The sequence below is a fragment of the Neopsephotus bourkii genome, unplaced genomic scaffold, assembly GCF_033783945.1.
Source record: "Neopsephotus bourkii isolate Nb327-2 ecotype Australia unplaced genomic scaffold, CSIRO-AGI_Nbou_v1 NB_369, whole genome shotgun sequence".
Lineage (NCBI taxonomy): Eukaryota > Metazoa > Chordata > Aves > Psittaciformes > Psittacidae > Neopsephotus > Neopsephotus bourkii.
In genome coordinates, this window is record NW_026900875.1 from 876,193 (window position 1) to 898,370 (window position 22,178).

General features: G+C 54.7%; 1 protein-coding gene across 1 annotated transcript; it reads left to right on the forward strand.

Annotated features, from left to right (window-relative positions):
* The first annotated feature begins 13,364 nt into the window (after nucleotides 1–13,364).
* Nucleotides 13,365–16,533, forward strand: NMUR1 (neuromedin U receptor 1). Its single transcript, XM_061348652.1, has 2 exons — nucleotides 13,365–14,262; nucleotides 15,492–16,533. Exons 1-2 carry the CDS (start codon nucleotides 13,368–13,370, stop codon nucleotides 15,893–15,895), a joined length of 1,299 nt encoding a protein of 432 aa, XP_061204636.1. The 5' UTR covers nucleotides 13,365–13,367; the 3' UTR covers nucleotides 15,896–16,533.
* Nucleotides 16,534–22,178: the final 5,645 nt, after the last annotated feature.

Consider the following 22,178-nt stretch of genomic DNA (forward strand, 5'->3'; position numbering starts at 1 on the left):
GCACAGGAAGGATGTGGAGCTGTTGGAGCAAGCCCAGAAGAGATCAGGCAGATGATCTGAGGGCTGGAACAGCTTTCCTATGAAGACAGGCTGAAGAAGAGAAGGCACTGGGGAGACCTTAAAGCAACTTCCAGTACCTAAATGGGCCAACAAGAAATCTGGAGAGGGAATTTTTACAAGGGCCTGTAGTGACAGGAAAAGTGGGAAGAGCTTTAAACTGAAAGAAAGTAGATCTGGGTTAGATATTAGAAAGAAGTTCTTCATTATGATGGTGGTGAGACACTGGAACAGGTTAACCAGAGAAGTTGTGGCTGCCTCATCCCTGGCAGTGTTCAAGGCCAGGTTGGATGGGGCTTTGAACAACCTGATCTAGCAGAAGATGTCCCTGTCTGCGGCAGGGGAGATGCAACCAGATGATCCTTAAGGTCCCTTCCAACCCAAAACATTCTATGATGCTATGATATCCCTTGGAAAGAGTTCAGCAGATGGAGAAGAGGGGATCTTGGTCTGCAGCCACCAGCACAGGGCTGTCATGGAGATGAATGAGAGCCTGGTTGCCTGGTGAGAGGTTTGGGGTCCAATAATGCTGGTGCTGAGCCTGTGCAGGACCAGCTGGAATCAGCATGTGGTTTAACCCAGATCATTTACAGGGATGTCATTATCACAGTCATTACGATCCCAAGCCCTCTGTGGTAGCCTCCAGCCTGGCCGCTTTTCACATGGGCTATTGGGATGGGACAGGATGGACAAACCTCTCACCTGCCAGACCCTGAGCAACAAATCCTGGTCCACACTGAGCCACCCCAACGTGTCCTGCCAGCGGTTCGAGGACCAGGCAGGATCCATCCCTCTGCTCCCTTGAATCCACCTCACCTGCCACTTCCTCCCTGCTTTCTGGGGGAGCAGGATGGGGTTTGTTTGGTGGGGAGGTGTGAGGTTCTGCCTTGTGGAAGGGAGGTGTATGCCAGGCAGGGTGGCTGTGTGCATACCTGAGCCAGATGGGGCTGGTACAGAGAGGTGGCAGAAGCTGAGAGCAGGGGATGAAGCAGAGGAACAAGCACCAGGTTTTAGACACCTCTGTCTTGTTTTGCACCCAGAGCAAAAGCGGGAGCATCCAAAGCTGGGGGGATGCTGAGAGGAGCTTCTGTCAGGGGGCTGTTGCACAGCCCTTACCCTAAACACCCTCCACGAGCGGAGCACTGCCAGAATAGCCTTCGCCTCTTCTAGGCACGGGGTCACACAGCCCTGAGGATGAGAGGGTCCTGCCTGGGGACACCGCTCCGGGTCTGGTGCCATCGTGTGGACACACGACGCTTCCACAAATCCCTTGTCCCCGTCCCTGCGCTTCACAGCCTTCCCCGGCTGCAGGGACCCGGATTGGCAGCGCTGCTTTCCCAGGCTGTCCTGAACATAGGGATAATTCTGTCCCCGTCCCAACACCCAGTGTCCACCAAAACTTTCTTTTTCACACTCAGTTACCTGTAGCACTGCCTCCCTCCCCACCCCATTACCCCCACTGTTGTACCCCACCTGCTCTGGCCACCCCCAGGTTGTGACTGTGTTAAGGAGCCAAGCTCCTACTGACCTGGTGAGGACACCCCCCGCCCTCCCCCCATGTCCCCTGGGCAAGGGAAAGGGGGAAGTAAATGGCACAAGTGGCCATACGTGGAAGGATATGATGGGGCTGGAACTGCTCTGCCCCCTCAGCCCTGAAAGGGGCTTTTCACTGCATGAAACTATCCCCTCTCCCCCTTTTTACACCCCTTATCCCCCCATTTCGTGTTCCTTCTTCCCTGTTTTCCAGCAACCCTCACGCACTCCTCTCCATGAGACCAAACCTGCTCCAGGCCCCCCTTTGCCTAGGGGGGCAGGGTGCCAGCATGTCCCCAGGGTTCCCCACTGCTGCCTGCACCCCTGCCTACCTCTGGGCATCGCTACCCCGGTCCCAGGGGACTGCAGCGAGCGGTCACAGCCCGACTCCCCCAGGCCAGCCCACAGTGGAACGAGGCTGCAAGCAAGTGCCTGCCCTGCCCGGGAGCCCCACACACCATCGTGGCCAGCAGGTGGCTGGTGATAGCCCGTGGCTGTGGGACACGCAGAGCTCCCACGTGTTCCCACCAGAGGGAGCCAAACGGCCACGAATCGTGCTCTCTGCCGCCCATCATTGCGGCGTCGGGTCGCCGGGCCACGCCACAGCCTTTGCATCAAACCGGGCCTGTCACCCCTCCATGTGGCTTGCAAAGCCAACCTGCCAGAAAACCCCCTTCCAGCTGCCGCACAGCCCGGGGGTAAAACCCGTGTGTCAGTCCCTCTGTGGGCTGGCTGAGGCGCTCACAGCCCCTGTTGTGGGGGGCTGTACCCCGCTGCCCGTGCTTTTCTCCAGCCCAGCTGCCTATGCAATAAATTTGAGGGTGGTTGTGTCTTGAAACAGCAACTGCAGCAGCAAAGAGGATGTTCCCCACACCTTGGAGCAGCCCCAAACCAGAGTCCAACCAGAGTCCAAACTCCTTGGGGCAGTCTAAACACAGAGCAGGGATGAAGAAGCTCTGCTCATATCACTTTAAGGTGGATGTAATTAATCTAAATGAATGCAGATGTAAAGTACCAGAAAGGGAGGGTTTGAAACGAAGCTCCTGGTGCTCTTGGAACAGCAACTCATGGCGTCACACCAGAAGCTCTTTCCCATTCACACCTCGCCATTTCCCGGGTTTGAGTAGCGTCAGACACATTACTGGTGGGAAAAAGGAGCAGGATGGAAATAACCTGCCAGATGGGGATGGGAAGTGTGTGGAGGGAGAACTGGAGAAGAAACGTTGCAGGCAATGCTGCATGGTGCCAGGGGAAAATCTCTGCCATTTGCCCAGCATTTGCTCGTTTATTTAAAGCCCATCATTAGTGGCAGCCATGTGAGATGGAATTCACACCAGTACTGGACAAATCAAGTACCAAGTTATGGCCATGTGTCTAATTCACCAAAGTACTCTCCAAATTCCCGTTTTCCACTGAAAACTGGTGCTTTCTGCAGCAGTCTGGGAGTTCCAGCTCCTCACCTGCCTGAGGGGGATTCTGGGCACATCAATGGCTGGAGCTGAGAGCAGGGGCCTGCCATAGTGTTGGCAAGAAGGAGAGGCTGTGGGCCAGGGCAAATCCAGGCAGGTAGCGCCAGGCTGGCAGAACAGCCCAGTGGGGCTGGGGAGAGGAAATCCCAGCCAGATTTGGCATTTAATCCTGTCTTCCTAGTGGAAGAGCTGGAAATGTCCAGCTCTTGTGGACTTTGGGGCATGGGAAGCAACCAGAGGCCAAGACACTTCTGGGAGGCCACCAAGCCTGGCTAGGAAGCCCCATTCAAGAGCTGCAGGGCCAGCAAAAGGGAAACTCTTTCATGGGCTGAGTTCATGCTCCAGACACATCCCACCAGCCCCAGAGGTGCTGGAAGCATGGTGTGTGTGCCCCAAGTGTTGTGGTGGGCCAGGTGGGATGGGAAATAGGAAAATATGCCTGTGTGTCTGGGAAACACCTCATGGAGGGAAAAGAGGAGAATTCAGGAATTTCCTTAGAACTGCAGTGGCAGGTGGGGGCACGGAGGGAAACTGAGGCATGGAATATGGACTGATGGGATGGAGTGGGACAGGGCAGCTGAAATGTGTGGATGCACAGCTGTCCTCAACCCTCTCCTCTAGAGCTGATGGTGAGGGTAGTGTTAGGGTAATGGCTGGTGAATAGAGGGTTAACTTAGCCTGGCCCAGCTGCTGGTGCTTCCCAGGGCTATAAAGGAGCTGAGTGGTTGGCCTGGGGAGAGGTTGCAGGAAGGGAGTCTTCCAGACTTGGCAAGGGGGTGGTAGTGGGGCTGTGCTGGGGTTTGGGCAGAAGTGGAGGTGCAGTCAATCATCCCAGAGCCTGTTGCCTAGTTTGGGAACATATTGTATTGGGCAGCGCTGGGAGTTTTGCTGTGATAAGACTGTGCAGCCTGATGGCTTTTATTCACTGTCCTGCTGTAGAGGGGAACTGGATGGGCTAGATCTGCTGTGATTGTGAGATAAAAGTTTGGCATTATTCTCAGTACCTTCAGGTGAGATGTTTAATTATGCATTTTTGTTTCTTTCTGAGTGTGAAAATCAGGCTGAGAGACTCTCATCTCTATCCACTTAGAGGGAATTATCATCCCTAATCTTCTTCCATCCCCTGGGTGTCCCCAAGGTCTCCAGTAACAGCAGGGTGACTTTGGTGCCTTGCTGTGGTCTCCCAGGGTGGGTGTCAGCTGGATGTGCCATCCTGCACATGTCTACTTAACCTGTTAGTGCCTGTGTCCTCACCTCTGGCTTCATGACTGTACGTGTCACAGCACATGGGTGGGCAAGCCATGGAAAGAAACATTAGGCAAAGGCAATTTCCTCTTGGAGGGTTGATTAGCTGGCCTGAAATGTAATAAGCTGTCACCCTTGTGCGCTGTTGACAGAGGCAACTCCTGCCTGTCCACCTTGGTGACCACTGCTCACTGCTGGAGGAGGTGAGGTGATATCAACAGCTCTGAGAAGTGCAGGTGAGCCCTCTGCAAAGCCCAGGCCATGGCATTTCTACTTCTTGCATCTGCTGGTGTGATAAACTTCATCCATCCCAGAACAGAAATCAGATTGTCTGGATGCTTCAGTCTTCCCAGCCTCTGCAATGATCCCTTCTCCCTCAAACAAAGGGCAGGAAGGCAGGCTATACAAGGAGCTGGGGGCTCACCCCAGAACTCTCTTCTTATCCAGGTCCAATTTGCTGTAGCAAAACACTACAAGTTTCTCAAGGGGCTGGGTCTGCCTCCTCTCTCCTTGGTGAAGCCCGAGCATCCCCTGCTCTGTAGCACAGCAGCACTGCTGGCAGCTGTCTCACAAAATGGTGCTTGGGCTCAGAGATGCACCCTGCCAGCTCCACCAATTCACTAGATCTCTTCTGCTCAGCAGGTAAGAGTATTTCAGGCTGTTTGCTCACATTTGGGTTTGGTTGTTGTTTTTTCTAACTCCTGGGGCTCAGGCCACTTTCATTCATGCTGAAATTGCTGCACTGGCATCTCTGAGAGTTCATGGTGTGCTCTGAGCTTCCATTCTACCTAGCTGAAGCACACACTTTCTGATGGAAAAAAATGAAAGTGTGTGCATGGTCCCACTGTTTTGTTTCATTTTAATTTAATTTATGTTTCGGATGAAGAACAAACCTGAAAAAGTTCAGCTCTGAAGTTTATCAGTGCCTGAAAAGTGAGGTTTAGTGTAAAAATCTGTCCCAGGACCTGCAGCAGAGCATGGTACTTCTTGCATAGGGAAGATGCAGGGAAAGCATCTTGTCCCATGCCTGGCAGCTGAGCTCTGCGGCTGTGTGAAAAGGGCTTTGAATGTGGCATGGAGGTCAGGTGAGTCTGCATGGGGGACTGGCAGCACCCTTGGCTACCAGCTGAGTAGGGAGGTGCTGGGGCCTCACCAGGCACTCTGAGCCCACCTCTGCCAGGAGATCCACCCCCTTCACCTACAGCACTAAGATCCATACTTGGTTGGTTGACATGCTGTGTCTGGGGTAGCTGTGGACATTCCAGGTCACTGAGTGGCCTGCTCAGTGTCATCCTCTCCAAAGCCTTCTCCCCTCTCTCACCTGCCCCATGCAACTTTTCCTGTGCCCTGAGAGAGGATGCTGCACATGTGGGGAGGGCTCCCTGCTCTTGTCCCTGAAGAAGCCATTCTTCTTATCCCCAGCCCTTTTTTCTCTCAGTGAAAAAGTAAAGGTGCCGGCAATCAGTGTATGATACTTCCCCCCCCCTCAGTCACCAACCACCATGCTGCAAAAGCATGAAGCAATAAGGAAAATTATGGCACTATTACTGTGACAGTTAAGTTGGTTCTGGTGGTGATGGCGTGAAGAATGAGCTGCTTGCAGTAGCCCCTGTACCTGTCACCCCTATGGCCCTGTCCCTGCTCTGTGCTGGACCTGGGAGATGTTCATTTGCAAATGACTTAAGGGCAAGCGCTGCAGACCCTGTTATGAGTTTCCCTCTTTCTAGCCTACATCTCAATTTGCTACTGTGTTTGGGTTTCACTGGGATGTTGTAGCTGGTTGGGGGTTTTTATGACCGGAAAATCTGATCTTGCCTCAGAGAGGGAGTCACTGTATGACAAATGGGATCCCACCACAGAGAGGTTATTTCCTTGCCTGGTGTTCTTTGCAGACACGGTTTTGTAGAACTTGAGCAGCAGTTTTTCCTTCCAGCTGAAAGCCTCTTTCCAGTCCCATTTAGAAGCTTATGAATTGGGTTCTGAGAGATGCGTGTAGGCAGGGAATGAATACCTACCATGGGCTGGATGGGAAAGGTAATAAGAGTTCTGGCAATCAATCCTCAGAGTCCTAGGGAACACCTTAAGTCAACCTTTGAATGCAAAGTAGCTCTGAACCAAGGGTAGGGGAGGGAGGCTGTCCCTGTGCTATGCCATATTTTTCTTGATAACTCGCAAAGGAGGAGGCTTGGAAAGGAAGAAATAGAGCCCATAAAGTGACTTCTTGATGCTTGGGAAGATGTCCTGTGTCCATACTTCATTCTTTTAGAGAAGGCCTTGGAATCATAGACTCATAGAATAGTTAGGGTTGGGAAGGACCTTAAGATCATCAAGTTCCAGTCCCCCTGCCATGGGCAGGGACACCTCACACTAAACCATATCACCCAAGGCCTCGTCCAAGCTGGCCTTGAACACTGCCAGGGATGAAGCATTCACAACCTCCCTGGACAACCTATTCCAGTGCCTCACCACCCTAACAGGAAAGAATTTCCTCCTTGTATCCAATCTAAACTTCCCCTGTTTAAGTTTGAACCCATTACTCCTTGTCCTGTCACTACAGTCCCTAATGAGAGTCCCTCTCCAGCATCCTTGCAGGCCCCCTTCAGATACTGGAAGGCTGCTATGAGGTCTCCACGCAGCCTTCTCTTCTCCAGGCTGAACAGCCCCAACTTTCTCAGCCTATCTTCATATGGGAGGTGCTCCAGTCCCCTGATCATCCTCGTGGCCCTCCTCTGGACTTGTTCCAACAGATCCATGTCCTGTTTATGTTGAGGACACCAGAACTGCACACAATACTCCAAGTGAGGTCTCAGGAGAGCAGAGTAGAGGGGTAGGATCACCACCTTCAACCTGCTGGTCATGCTCCTTTTGATGCAGCCTAGGATATGGTTGGCTTTCTGGGCTGCGAGAGCACGCTGACAGCTCATGTTAAGTTTGTTGCTGTGGCTGATGTGATCCCAGGCTCATCATGGGTAGCTGGGATATTTTCAGCTGGTGGAATGCTCCTTTGGGTGTCCCCTGGCTTGGCTGTGTTGCTGGGCAAAGGCAGAGCTGGTTTGACCAGGTGCTAAGTCCCTGCTGCCCATCAAGAGGGTCAGCCTTTGCCATGGTGCATATTTCAGCCAGAACAAGGTAGTTCCATCACAGCTTGTACGCGGCCCCTTGGGCCCACAGAGTGCTCTGCTACAGCCCTGGGATCTGCTGTGGGCTGCTTCTCGTTCTCTCCAAGCTGGGATTTTACAGGCAAAGAAAGATGTCACGGTAGCTGTGTCCTGAGTGTGGGGTTGGGGTCTGCAAGACACACACACATCCCCTTCTTGCAGCTGCATCTCTTCTGTACAGGTACAAAATGCCATCTCCATCACTGGTGACAGTATCTGCTCTGCTGACACTTCACGGAACCATGGAGCAATGTCAGACAGGAGCTGAAAGAGGTGGTGAAGGGGAGGAAAGAAAATTGAATGTTACTAGCAAAGCCCTGGCTGACAGACACATCTGCAGCATCAGCAGCATCTTCCTCGTCTTATGCTTTTTTGCTCTTGAGTGATTCATCCTGGCCTTGGTAGAAACACATGTTGTCCAGCCTTGTGCTGGATAGGGGATGCAGTGCTGGGGCTGTGTGGCTTCTCATTGGGATGCCCTGGCCACAGCCAGCCCTCATCCTCCTCCATCACTGTGGGGGGCATAGCCAAAGAAGCACCCCTGGGCAACATGGCCTGATGGGAACCTGCAAAATCCCAGTGCTCCTGCCAAGTGTAAAAGTGTTTCAAGTCTGTGCTAGCCCTGATTAGCAGAATTATGGTTGCCATGGTGCCTGAATACCTGCTTAGAAAGTGCCTGCCTTCCCTGGACCCCAGCAGACCTGGGGGGGACATGCTGTGGAGCAGAGGCCAATTTTGCTGTTCCCTATAAAACTGATTGCTTTTATCCCAGTGAACATTGAAATGTGGTGTATGGGTTTTGGTTTTGTTCTCCCAACCCCACTCTTCCTTCTCTCTCCTTTCAGCCCAGTTTGTGGTGGAGGAAAAACGCTCCTTCCCACCTATGCCTCAGATGAACTGTGGGGCTTCAGGTGCAGCAGTTGCTGTAGGGAGAGATCCTGGGCTGTGAGCAGGGTGCCCAGGTACCAGTCATGTATCACTTAGGGATACAATTAGATGTCCTAGGGGAGCAAGGGTTTTTGCTGGCTCCTTTGCTGGGTACCTGCACCCTGGAAAGTGTGCTGACAAGTTATGACCAGCTTAGAAAAAGGGACCTGGAGATCTAGAAAGACCTGACGCTACTGGAAGAGGGTAAGATGTCACCTGCTTGAGCTGTGCAAGAGAGGATAACAATGCTGACATGAGATTTGGGGAATGAGTACAGCTTTTATGCAGTGGAAAAAGGCCTCTTGGGAGTCAGTGACTAGAAAAGCACAATGGCCAAAAACAATTACTGGAGGAGGGTGTCCCTCACCAGATAAGGATGTGTGGGTGGGCTCCGCTGCTTAAATGACAACAGCACTGCTTTGGAAGGACCACCCCACTGGCCTGCATTCACCTCTGGCTACGTTACTCCAAAATAACCCAGATCCAGGTCCGAGTGGCCCTTCCTTGCCTTGGGGACTGAAATGAGCATCCTCCTAACCCAGGATGCATCTCTGGACATGTCACCCCCAGGCGACCAAAGAGGTACACCTTTAAATTGGCAGGTCCCAACAGAAACAGAAGCTACTTCCCAGCTGAAGCTAGCTGGGAAGATTTGCAGTACCCTGTGAAGGGGGTGCTCATGTTTGCTTCAGTGACAGAGAGGGATGCACCCTGGGGTCTTTGCTGTAAGATGGTATGGAGAGAACAAGTGACCGTGCCTCAGTTTCCCCTCTCAGATGTAGTATCCCTCTGTGGCTTGGTGTTTTTGTGTGCTCAGGAGCGGAGGATGTTAATTAAAACAGCAAAGCAAAGGAAGGAATGAGGGGCTGGGGCACAGACAGCTCTGTAAAAGGCTGTGCTGGTCTGTCCTGCAATTACTGTGAGTGATGTGCCCTTGAAAAGAGCTGCGAGTGGATGCAGCTGGCTATTAGGGCTGCAGCTCTCAAGCTTCAAAGCCTCTGTTTTGTGTTTTTTTTCTTTTGGCTTCTGAATTCTGCTGGCAAGGCTGCAGAGCCAGCCTCGCTCAGCCACTGTGTTCCAGCCTTAACCCACATGTGGAGGGACCCACATGGCAGGGACCTCTGCACTGGCTGGCTTGCTGGAAAGGAATGGCTGCACAGCAGGGAGTGGAAGATTGGAGACATCCTTCAGGCTGGAGCTGTGCAAGAAACCTTGTGTGTGCCCCTGGCTTGCCCACCTACTGCTGAAGTTTCCAGCCCAGAGAACCCGGCTGCCACCCTGGGCAGGGTTAATGTAATAAGGTACCTGGTAAGTGGAGTAGGCTAAAGGATCGTGCTCTCATGTGCAGTTCCCCCTCTTTAAACAGTGGAGGAGCAGTAGCAGAAGAGGGGTTGCCACCTCCTGGTTACTTGGTTTATTAGAAAACTGAAAACCAGATAGCACTGAGGCACTATCAGGCCTGCAGAGCCTTGGGGGAAGGGGCTGTAGCAAGAAACAGATGCTGAGGGGAAAATGTAATGTGCAGTCTCTGAGAGCTATCAACTCTTCCCAAAGAGTTACAACAGCAGGTAGTGTGGGAACAGTGATCGAGGCCCAAGTTACGTGGGATACTCCAGCAGGGTGATGTTAATGGTGAAGAAAAAGGGGAGGCAAAGGGAGAAGGACCCCCAGTTCAGTGGTTCTGGTGTCCCAGCAAAGCGGAGGCTGGGAAAGCTGGACCTTGGGCAAGCAGGACAGAGACATCTCTGGCCACCTGACAGCCAGGATTTGGCAGCTTGGGGGGATGGATGGACCCATGGTTCAGCTCTGAGAGAACCAAGCTCCATTCGGTCCTTGCTCTTTGCAGACCAGGGTGGCCAGAAAGCAAGGGGAAGCAGATGAGAGATGGAAGAGAAAGGATGGCAATTGAGAGATTTCCAGGACTGCTTAATCCCCTGATGCAATCCCTCAAGTGAGCTTTTGCTCAGGCTCATGGTGCCTCAGCAGTACAGCAGTACAGTACAACCTCTAGCACTACAGCACTGCTTCTGCGCTAGCATGGATGCCCCTGCTTTGGGCATCCCCTGGGGAAAAAGCAACCTGTGCGCAATCTGGAGGCAGGGGCAGAAACCCCTGCCCATCAGCTACTGTTTCTGGCTCTGCAGCCCAGGGGCTGTGGCCTGCAATGTGATGGAACTGTTGCCCACCCCAGCATCTGCTGAGCCAGCCCTTCTAAGCCCCTGACAGCATTACCCAGCTGCTGTCCCTGTGTCCTGTCCCTGTGTTTTAACTTGTGTCTGTCCCCAGAACAGATCAGGTCACTCCCACGGCAGCACACAGCACCTCTTCTCCTTCCCAGTTTCAGATTCTATTTCCAGCTTGTTGGTTTCAAGTAGGGTGAGCAGAAGTCAGGACAAGTACTCTCAAGGCTTTCAGGATCAATGTGTCTCATCAAAATGGGTAGGAAAAATAGCTCCAGGGCTGTGTGCATCACCCCTTTGGGCTGCCCCAAGGCACACTGTCCCCATCTGCCAGTCCCTTTCCCTTGTTGCTGTCCTTTGGTTCTGTTTCATGAGCCAGTGGGGAAACAGGGTGCTGCATTCCCCCCAGCATGCAACTGGAGCCCTGCAGCCGAAGGGTGCTCTGGAGCAGTATGCACTGTTGACATGGGTGACTCCCAAGCAGGGGCTGTGGTGTGTGCCCTGCTCGGGCTCTGCCTAGTGGCCCTGGGAACATTTGCACCCAGACATGTGTTGCCAACCATCTCTGCTTGCAAGCAGGCTCTATTTGCTTCTTTCTGCAACAGCGGTGAGGCAGAGATACTCCAGCAGGAACCCTTCCTGGGAAGGGGGGCACCAGTGGGAACTTGGTGCCTCAGTTTCCCCCTCGGGCTATGGAAGGGAAGAGGAGTGACAGCAGTGCTGCTCCTATCTGCTGTGTGCCCTGGCATCACGAGGGGGATCTGGGTGTGCAGGACCTCAGGGGCAGCTGAAGGCAACCAAATCCAGGCAGCTCTTTGCAGTGCAGCGCTGGACTTAGCGGTGCAGTGAGTTGTGCTGGGGCTCAGCCTGGGTGGAAGTGGGGAGCACAGGGCTCTTTCTCTAAGATCCCTGTCCCACCTGCTCAAATGCAGCCCCAACGGAGGCTCTTCCAGCTCCATCCTGCCCGGCTCAACCAAAAACCTCCGAGGACGGAGCTGGGACAGCCCGCATGGAGGATGGTCTTCGGGACGCCAGAGCCCTTCAAGATGTCATCCCTGAGGGAGCACAGGGTCCCCCTGCGCCCTGCCACCCTCGGAGGGGATGAAGGGACCGCTGCAGGTACCTGTGCCCGCGGCGCTGCCCGTGCCGCCGCTCTGAGCGGTCAGCAGCAGCCTCCCCGGTGTCACCCCCTTACCCTGGCCCCCACCCGCCGCTCTTCCCCACCTCTGAGGGGCCGGGGCGGGCCACAGCTCCCGGTCGCGGCGGAGCCGGGGAGCCCCCGCACCGCAGCCGCCAGCCCGTCCGCTCGGCAGGCGGGGCGGAGCGGGGGGGGCAGCAGGGTGCGGACTCGGGGGAGCGCTGTCGGCTCCAGGCTGGGCTTCGGACCGGTAAAACACGTGTTAGAGGAGAGAGGAGCTGCGGGTGGAGCGGGGACACGCAGCCCTGCCGCTCTTCGTGAGTTTGTGCATGCGTGTGTATGTGTGTGCACGGCTTTGTGTGCGTGTGTGTGTGCATGCATGCCTGGGTCTGCATGCTGCTACAGAGCAGTATTGTCCTGTGATCAAGGCGTATCAGCAGGATGCGGTGCCAGCACAGAGGATGGGCAGGAGTGCAGACAGACTGACAAACAGCGGGCACAGTGAGGGAGCAGACCCCAGTGCAGAGCCAGGGGTAGCAATGTGAGTGGAGCAACTTACTTGCATGAAAATGTGACAGAAGCTGGCTGGAGCCACCTGTTCCACAGAGGAATGATCCGGGTGACCCAGGGTTGCACATCTGCATCTTCCCTGGGTGAATCTGGACAACTGGGCACCGTGTGGGCCACGATTCCTGGCAGTGGGGCTGATCCATGCGTTACTTACCACGGAGGCCACACAAATGGCAAATACCTGTGTTGCAAAGGCTGCTGGTGGGGCTTGAGATGACTGCACCACCGTCCCCTGGAACTCCCTTAGAGTCAATGGAGTTTATTATATTAATGTTATTTCCTCCCTCTTTCTGAAGAGCATCTTGCCAGTGCTGCTTTGCAAGCGACGAGTCAGCCCCCTGCAGGGATAGGGTCTCAGCACCAGGCTTTGCTTGCCCAGTGGTGGGAGAGGAAGTCCCCAGCATCCCTGTAGCTTCCCTGCCAGCCTGTCGGCTGACTGCGCACAAGAGGCAGAAGGTGGGTAAGGGCAGGCGGCTGAGCTCTGAGGGGAGAGCAGCGGCAGGATTTCATTAGCCTGCCTCTTAAGGCAGTGAAGTCTCCATCCCCTCCCACGCTCCCTCCTCAGCCCAACCTCATCCGGCGCACGGGTGGTGGGACCTGAGCCTTCATCTGGAGCTTTCCAACAAGCTGTAAGTCCTTTTTGGGTTGTAAAATCAGTTTTTCCTTCCTGCAGTTTTATGATTACACTGTTAGCCCCTTTGCGCAGCTGGTAGAGCTGGAGCTGGGATTGACTTTTGGGGTTGGCTTTGGGGCTCTGTTGTGCTTTGCTTCAGGAGCAGGGAGAGAGGACAGCCCTGCTGACGTCCCTCTGGCAACAGGGGAAAGGGGCCAAGGTGGGCTGGGGAGCTGCCAGTGTTACTTGTGCATGAGAAATGGGATAAGGAGGGCTTGGGAACCCTGGAGGCAGGTTGCAGGGAGATTTTGGGTTGTTTTCCAAAGGAAAGGCTGAGGTTGGGCCAGGATGGGAGTGAGGGTGCAGAGCTGTGGTGATCAGCAGCATCCTGATACCAATGGGGAGAGTGGCAGAGGGAGCTGGGGCAGCAGAGGGGTTGGGAAAGTGTCCCACAGACCTCCCTATCTCTCTTCAGCAATGAATCCCTACGTCAACTGCTCTGGCCCCGAGTTTTCCCTGTCCCAGCAAGACCTTCCCATGGAGCCTCTCAGCCCTGATCTCTGCAACAGGACTCACCCAGAGATCTTGTTTGACCCCAAGGATGCCAACCTGACAGAGGAGCAGCTGCGGGACAAGTACCTGGGACCTCGACGGTCCAGCTTCTTTGTCCCAGTGTGTGTCATCTACCTGTTGATCTTCGTGGTGGGGGCTCTGGGCAACATACTCACCTGCATTGTCATCCTCCGGCACCGGTTCATGAGGACGCCTACCAACTACTACCTCTTCAGCCTGGCCATGTCTGACCTGCTGGTGCTGCTTCTGGGGATGCCACTGGAACTGTACGACATGTGGAGCAACTACCCCTTCCTGTTGGGCGCCAGCGGCTGCTATTTCAAGACACTGCTCTTCGAGGCTGTCTGCTTCGCCTCCATCCTCAATGTCACGGCCCTGAGTGTGGAGCGCTACATCGCTGTGGTGCATCCGCTCAAGGCCAAGTATGTGGTGACCAGGAACCATGCCAAGAGGGTCATCATCACCATCTGGGTCTTGTCTGTCATCTGCTCCATCCCCAACACCAGCCTCCATGGGCTGCAGCCTCTCTATGTGCCAGGACGGGGGCGAGTGCCTGATTCGGAGATCTGCACCCTGGTGAAGCCACGCTTGACCTACAACCTCATCATCCAGATTACCACCATCGTCTTCTTCTTTCTGCCCATGGGGACCATCAGCATCCTCTACCTGCTCATTGGCCTGCAGCTCAAGAAAGAAAAGATGCTGGAGGCCTTGGGAGCCAAGTCTGGTGGCAGCCATGACTGCCACAACACCCAGGGACAGAAGAAAGTCAAGAGGAGGCAGGTCACGAAGATGCTGTGTGAGTCTGACACCAGGGAATCCAATTCTGGGGATGGGAAGAGCCAGGGGGTATCTCCAAAAGCTGTGTTGGGAGGATGCTGAGGGGAAACTGAGGCATGGCCGGTCCAGGGCACTGAGGCTGGGTCATCCCAGAGGAAGGCTGCAGGACTCACTTGTGGGGTGTTGGGGCAAAGGCAGATCTGTTTGGCTCCAGTCCAGTGGTGAGGATTGCTCATGCCAGCTACCTCCCTTCCTTAAGGACAATGCTGAGTGAGAAAGGAGGTGGGTTGGGATGGGGGAACCTGCTCCCTGTCCCCCAGCCCAGACCTTGCATGCTGGTGGTGGTGGTGGTGGTATTTCCCAGAGAGACATGATTCCTACCCAGCCCTGCAGCAATATCCCAGGGCCATGATGCACTGACCCACCGCTGGACTGGAGCATCCCTCCATCCCACTGCTCTGCACTCTTGCTCCTCTCCCCAGCACCATCCCTGCAGCCTCTGGCCCTCTTCCCAGCAGTGGGAGCTGCTGCTCATGGGTAGCTGACCTCTGCATGCTCCCACCCCCATGATAGCACAGTGATGGCAGGTTGCCTGACCCAGTCCATCAGCAGGGTCAGGGCTGCTTCTCTGCTCTACTTCAGACAAGTGGTGACTCCACTTCCCCCAGTACCACGTCTGGGAAGGGGACAAAGGAGGACTTGGCCCTGCTGTGGCATGGAGGTGCTGTGTGGCATGGGTATGGCAGGACAGGGGAACCAGACACCACCCTACATCACCCCCTTTCCTCTCCATTGGGAAAGCTGGGTTATTAAAACAAACCAAAAGCAGAGCACAAGGGAAGAGCACAAATAGCTCTTGCTCCTTGGACTTTGCCAGTGAAGGTGGCAGGGTTCCTGGAGACTGAATGCCCACAGGGGCATCCCTGAGCTGTCCTGCATGTCCCCAGGACTATAGCAGGGCCAGCCACCTGCGACAGGGAGCGGAGACCCATGGGACAGCAGTGCTTGGAGCAGACCTGGCAGGAGATAGAGAGGAGATCCTGTCCAGAAGAGCTCCAGCCCCTCCACAGCAAGTCAAAAAGACACTGAGGGAGCCCTTCCCTTCTCCCCACCCCTTTCTCCTATGCTTTTTTTGGGTGTTCTTTGCTTTGGCCAAAGCTGAAAAGGGGCAGTGCTTGCCAGGGACTGGAGATCCCTGGGGGAAGAACTCCACTCTTCCAGTAACACTGGCTCATTGGCTCCCCACAGTTGTGCTCGTGGTGGTGTTTGGGATCTGCTGGGCCCCCTTCCACACTGACCGCCTTGTCTGGAGCTTCATCTCCACCTGGACCAGCCATATGCTCCATATGTTCCAGTATGTCCACATCATCTCTGGTGTCTTCTTCTACCTGAGCTCAGCTGCCAACCCCATCCTCTACAACCTGATGTCCACCCGCTTCCGGGAGATGTTCAAGGAGGTGATGTGCCACCCCAGCCACCGTGTGCTGTGGTCACAGAAATACTCTCCCAGCATCACCCACGCCACCACCCGCAGCACCGAATGTGAGCCCATGCCCAGTGCCAATGGGCTGCCCCTCTCTGATGCTGAGGAGTATGAGCTGGAGGAGGTGGAGAGAGGCCAGCCTACCACCCATGCAACGTCCCTCTGCTGAAGAGTGTAAGGATGTAGGGGAGCTATGACCAGCTTTCCTCCGCACCAGCATCCATCTGACTGTGGCACCCATCCGGTGGTGGGGAGCGGGGTAGGAGCCATGCAGGGGTCCCCACCTCTCTGTGCCACCCCCCTGGTATGTGAAGGCTGGTTTTCTCAGCAGTGCTGCTTCAGGACATGGCAATGGTGGCTACACTGTGCCCTGGATGTGTTGCACCCACTGCATTCAGCACCAGGGCTGGTTAAAGCCAGGGCATCACCGGTGGTGTGGGAATGACTGGTTTCTATAGCAGGGATATGCCAGCAATCCCCAAATCATCCCATCCCTCTCAGCCCACTGAGGTGAACCCATGGGTGCAGGTGTAGAGGGTGTCAGGCACCCCAGGCTGTTTTGGGACACCATGCTGGATAGGACCCCCAAGATGCACTTGTGCTCAGGCTGACATTCATGGAGGTGGGAGAGATTTGCACGGGAAGGAGTGGGTTAAAAGTGGTCTGTGGGTACCTTTTCCCCCCAAGCCTCCTCAGGGCTCACCGGCACTGATGCACCCCTGATTTCTTGCACTTCAGTGGTGCCAACCGGTGTCTGCAGCATGCCAGTACAGTTCCCTGCTCCCAGCCTTCCTCTGGCCTCTCATCTGCAGCACAGCTGCTTCCTCCAGAGCTGGAGCCTGCAGGGTAAAACACTGGACAAGAGGAGCCCCAGGCTGCCTGCAGTGCCCAGGCACATCTCCATGCCTGTCACCCTGCCCCATGAATACACCCTGCACTCTCCTCTCTGACCTGCATCTGGTGGGTGCCCCTCTCCTCTTCCTCAGCTCGCCATGGCCCCTGCACCCCTGGGGAATGCAGGGAGCCCTCCTCCGTCCCTGCCTGCATGGGCCTCATTGAGAATTAAAAAAAGCTGTTGGCCTGATTTGTGCCCTGGTTGTGTCCCTCAGGGCTGAACCTGAGCCATCCTTCTCGGGGGGGGGTGATGGGCAGGCCATGTTACAGGGCTTTCTCACTGGCTCTGCCTGTGGGCTCTGCTGTCACAGTGTGTCTACAAGGCTAGGTGAGCTCGGGACATGGCAGGGAAGGTGTGAGTGAGATCCATTACCCTTCCCCATCTCCAGGATGCTCAGGCTGAGCTGTGTCTGGGGCCACTGCAGGGTGGGAGCTGCTTCTGAAGCAGTGGCTACCCCTCTATCCCCAGGCAGGCGGCTCAGAAAATGTCACCAAAATGCCAGGGAGTGCAGGCTGGCTGGTCACGCTCTCCCAGGCTGGAAGGACCCATTGATTTACTGTCTGAAATCGATGTCACTGGCTTCCCAGCGTATGCAGGATCCTCCCACAGGATCAAATACTGAGTCTCTGAAATGCCAAACAGCTGGATATCTTGCCTTGCACGACTTCCCCAGCTCCAGCTCCAGCTTCATCCAGCTGGGGAAGCTGCCCCAGGGTTGACATCCCATGGCTGTGCCTCTGGGCAGCACGGATGTGCCAGCAGGACTTGCCCAGGGACCTGAGCAGAAATGCCGGGGGAACAAGCCCTGGTCAGAGTGCTGGCAGCTGCTGCTCTGCTTCCAGCCCCTCCAAAGCACATCACACAGGGCCACAGCCAGGCCAGCGACCAAGAGCAGGCAGGACCTGGGGCTTGCAAACTCCCTCCTGCCTCCATGGACCCAGTCCCTGGCTCGGGGGCAGTTTGGCCAGCTCCCCCACTCCCCATCCCCACAACAGGGTCTGCCATGGGCAAGGCCATACCTCAGCTCTTGTGGGTGCTGCTGGGTGAGGGGCGGTGTGGGGCTGCAGTAACTCTGCCCTTCAGGGTCCTGCAGGCTGCTCACAGCCTCTCTCTGGGAGATGTCAGAGTGGCCAAGGGCATTGAATCCATCTATTTCCTTCCCCCCCCAGCTCCCAGCATTGATGGTCCTGGCAGGGGAGAGTCGTGCACAGCCTCTCATCACTGCTGCACGGTTGAACATGACTGATGACTCCTTGGTGGCCATTATTGCCCCATCTCACCTCACCCAGACACTTCCGTGACTGCAAATCTCCAGGGAATGGCTTTTTAATAGGAGGTTGATAGCATTTTATTATGTAGTAACAGCCACCTGCATGGAGCTTCAGGGTCCCTTGTGCTGCAAGTTGGGAGGATGCATCCCCTGATCATGAGTATCCGGGCTGTGTGAGGATACAGCTGTAGCTGCTGCAGCTCGAGCTGTTTGGTCAGTGCCAGAGAAAACTGTGTGTCTACAGGTGTTTTTTGGGGTGGGAGGGAGGGGATCCTGGGACTCAGCACAACTGGAGTGGAGCTCAGAACAGCCAGAAAGGTGAGGCACTGGCTTTGCCTTTACCCAGCCTTATGTCCTCCACTGCAATTCCATGATCTGGGACTCCCCATCCTCCTTGGCTACCCCAAATCCTCCTCCCTGAGATGCAGGAGGGGAGTGTGCAGCAGAGGCCCCAGCGTGTTGGATGGTGATGCTGGGCCAGGGGTCTCCCTGAAAAGCACCCCGAAGTCTTGCCAAAGCCACATCCAGTGATGCAGCATGGCCGGTGGCACCTCCTGGGTGCAGGCAAACTGCTCCCCTGCCTGGGGTTCTGCAACGGTGTTTGGAGACAGCCCAAGTCCCCTGGTACCACATCCCAGCCAAATTCATGAGAGATGCTGCAGTCAAAGGCTCCCAAGCAAGTCCTTTAATCCCACAATTAATTTTAGTGACAGCTGCAGCCAGGGCATGAAACCTTGTGAGCAAGGAACTGATCTCCCGGGGGACAGTGGGTTCATTGAGAGTCTGACACCTCTGCCTCGCCAGGAAGGCAGTGGCTGCTGGCTCCTGCCTGCCTCAGGGTCATTGCAGCCCCCCGAAGGGCATTACAGTGCCTGTTTGCTCCAATGCTCCTCACTGCCCTGCACCCCTGTGGTCAGCCTGGTCCCCTGCCACCTTCCCGGCACCAATTAAGAGGGATTACTCCTGCCTGGGAGGTGGTACAGACGCAAAAAAGCCCTGCAGGGGGAGGCAGCAGAAGGCACAGATGGGGTGAGTTGTTCCTGCTTCTCCAACCCATGTAACTGGCTGGGGTGATCAACCAGCACTCCAGGGCGGCTGTGGGGGAAGAAGGATCCCAAAACACTGCCTGGGCGTTCTCACCAACTAAATGAGCCTTTCAGGACTCAAGAGAGCCCAGAGGGGACAGAGCAGAGGGACATATTGGAACTGGGAGCTGGGGAGTTGCTCAGGGCCTTCATTTGGAGCTGGACGAAGCATCTCTCTGTCCCTGCGACATGCAGCACGTGACAGCGTCTGGCTCCACGCCACCATCTCCTCTCCAAACACTTAATTTCCAAAGAGCTGTTCCCCAAAAGCTGTCCATCTGTCCTCCCAGGTTTATAGCAGTGTCTGTCTAACAGCCAGCTCCTGCCTAACTATCCGCTCCTGGCACCCAGGGGAACCCTCCTGCCCCCCATCCCCACTCAGCACCCCCATCTCTCCTCCATCACCCCCAGCCCCGCTACTGGAAGACTTCCCCTCTCCCAGCAGCTCCTGGAGCTGTTTTTCACCCTGCTGAACGCCCTGAGTGACACAGTACTTCTGGAGCTTCCAATGAAAAGATTTATCACTGAGGCTTTGAGGATTAAAAAGCAATCCATCTATGAGGCTGCTCCAGCCTTGTAAGGCGCTTTTTTTTGTGTGCTGTGGTTGTTTGCAACAGGCATGGGATGTTGTGGGATTTTTTCCTCCTTTACTGAGCCAAACTCAAGTTTTACAGCAATTGCCTTGTGTGTCTGGAGTCATGATAGACGGCTCCAGAGAGCGCCAGCGGATTTTTTGCTGCCCCTGTTCAGTAAGCCAAGGGAAGGGTTGTTTTCAGTGTCCTTTGCACAGCCATGGGATGGGGCAAACTCATAAAGCGTGAATTTGTCAAAGCCCTTGAGTGCCTGGGAGCGAGCGGTCCCTGTCTGGGGCCAGGTGGGGGGTGCATTTGGGCACAGCAGCCTTTCCCACCAATATCCCAGCCTTTGTGAGGGGAGCAGGGAAGCAGGAAAATGTAAATGTCAGGAAACTGCAGGGATGAGCTGGGTTTGAGCTCGGCACTGATTTAGGCTGCTTTTTGAACCATATTTCAGTTCTTCCTTTTACTCCAAGATAGTGGTGGCAGTGAAAAGCTAACACCTAGTGCCTACTGGAGATGGGCAGCATAGAGATAGGCAGGAGCACAAATGGACAGCAAGAAAAATACAGTTATGATTTTATTCTGCTCCTCAGGGATACCTGTGTGCTCAGGTTTTAGCCCAGTGCCAAAGGCAGCCCATATTCCTGGCTGGCTCCTCGGTGGCTTCCCAAAGAGGCAGGGCTCACATAAGAACCAGCTTTCCAGGCTGCCAGGGAGGATAGGAAGAGGTGGTGTGGGGAGCACAGCCCACCCCAAGGGTTTGGATGGAGTAACTCAGCCGTGGCTCCAGTGCTTGGGCTAACTTGCCCATGGTGCAGTGTGACTGTCACCTACACTTGGGATGGTCTTCTCCACATCACAGCAAACCCAGCATCCCTGGAGGGGCCAGGCCATGTACAGGGAAGGGATGATCTCCCCCTATCTCTCCTCTCCTCATGGTAGGGTACTCAGGGAAGGGACATCTCCAAGAAGTGAAGGTCTGTGTGTTATTTAAGGACCTCCCCGCCTGAAATCCCACCATTCTTATGGCCTAGCAGCAATATGCAGGGACAATTTCAGGGGCAAAGTGGCCCATTGAAGCCACTGGGCACTTCCACAAGCATCACCTGGGGCAGGGTTAAAACTCCACTGCAATGGGTTAGAAGAGACAGACAGTCTGGTTAGCCCATGCCTTCTGTCCTGATGTGTTGTTGCTACAGATGACAGAACTGATATCAGAGGAGCCTGCGTGATGCTTAATTTGGTTCATGGGGACACTTTGGTTAAGAATAAAAGTGATGCATAATTAGCACAGCAATAAGTGGACTAAAGCTGGATGGATGGCAGAACTCCCAGGGCAGGTAGGGACTGCTAACAACTGGCTGTGATTGCTGGTGAGACTGGGGGATAGGGCTCAGCCCAGAGGTCCCCCATGACCGCTGAGCAGGTCCCTGGGGTTTGGGAAGTGCAGGTGGAGGATCCTCAGAGTGACCTGGAGGACAACAGTGTGCAAAGGGCTTCCCCACTGCCCACAGAAGCCATGCTTACCATCCCCAGCACACGTCATACGGGTCTGCCCTGGTCCTCTGTGTGGGATGTGGAGGATGAGGAGGCACCAACTCTCCAGTCTTCTCTGGGGTGGAACAAATTCCAACATGAAGAGGAAAGCTAGGATGCCCAGACTGGAAAAAGCTAACTTTTATCTAGTTTTATATATATTTAGGACCAGTGAAACAGGAGCACAAGTTTCCAAGGGCAGTGGTGGAATCCTTTGAGGGAAAATGCCTCCCCACAGATCGGGTGCTTTTCCATAAGGTCAGCTGCTCTTCAAATGTGCTTTTGAGAGCATTTGCTTCTGCTAAGTACCTGGTCTGTGATACAGAGTCAGGAAGGGAACAACAGCCCTTGCTCCTTCACTCCACTGTGCCCAGATGGCATCTTCCCCTCCCTGGCACACAAAGCATCCAGCAGCACCTGCACTGACCCCTTCCAAAATGAGTTTGCAATGAAAACAAGTAAAGACTCAAGACACGGACCAGTTCTCAAGTCTAGACCCCAGCTGTCTCTGCTGCAGCATTATTATAGTGGCAGACTTTAATTACAGGGTTTTATCGCTCTTTGTGCTTATCACAGCAACCAGGACAAGTTTGTCTTCTCAGTTCAGGACTATTTAATGTGGCACATTGGAGAAAGCTGTTTGAGAGGCATCTGGAGGCCAAACACATCTTTCTTGTTATCTTTCTGGGGCAGGTAGAGTGACTACCTCACACTTAACAACCATCTCACACTGATGATGCTGAGACCAAGCATGAGACATCCCCTCCTGCCCCCAGAGCTCATGCGCAAGATGGTCCCTGCTGGCCCTAGGAATAAGCCAGGCCAAAAGCTGTATTTCATACAGGCATCAGCCTGGGGCTGCCAAGATGGGATGACACAGGGTCCCAGCGGGTATTTGGCAGAAGCAGGGTTGAGTGGCTTCTCCAAACAAGCCCCTCTCCATGCCCTGGCAGGGGAGCAGGAGCTGCCAAGAGGCAGCAGAAAATGAAGACATGGAAATTAATCTGGTTTCCCTCAGCTCCTGTGCCTGACCTCTACAGGGACAGCTGATGGAAACCCATTGCTGCCTGACAGCTGCCTGCACAGGA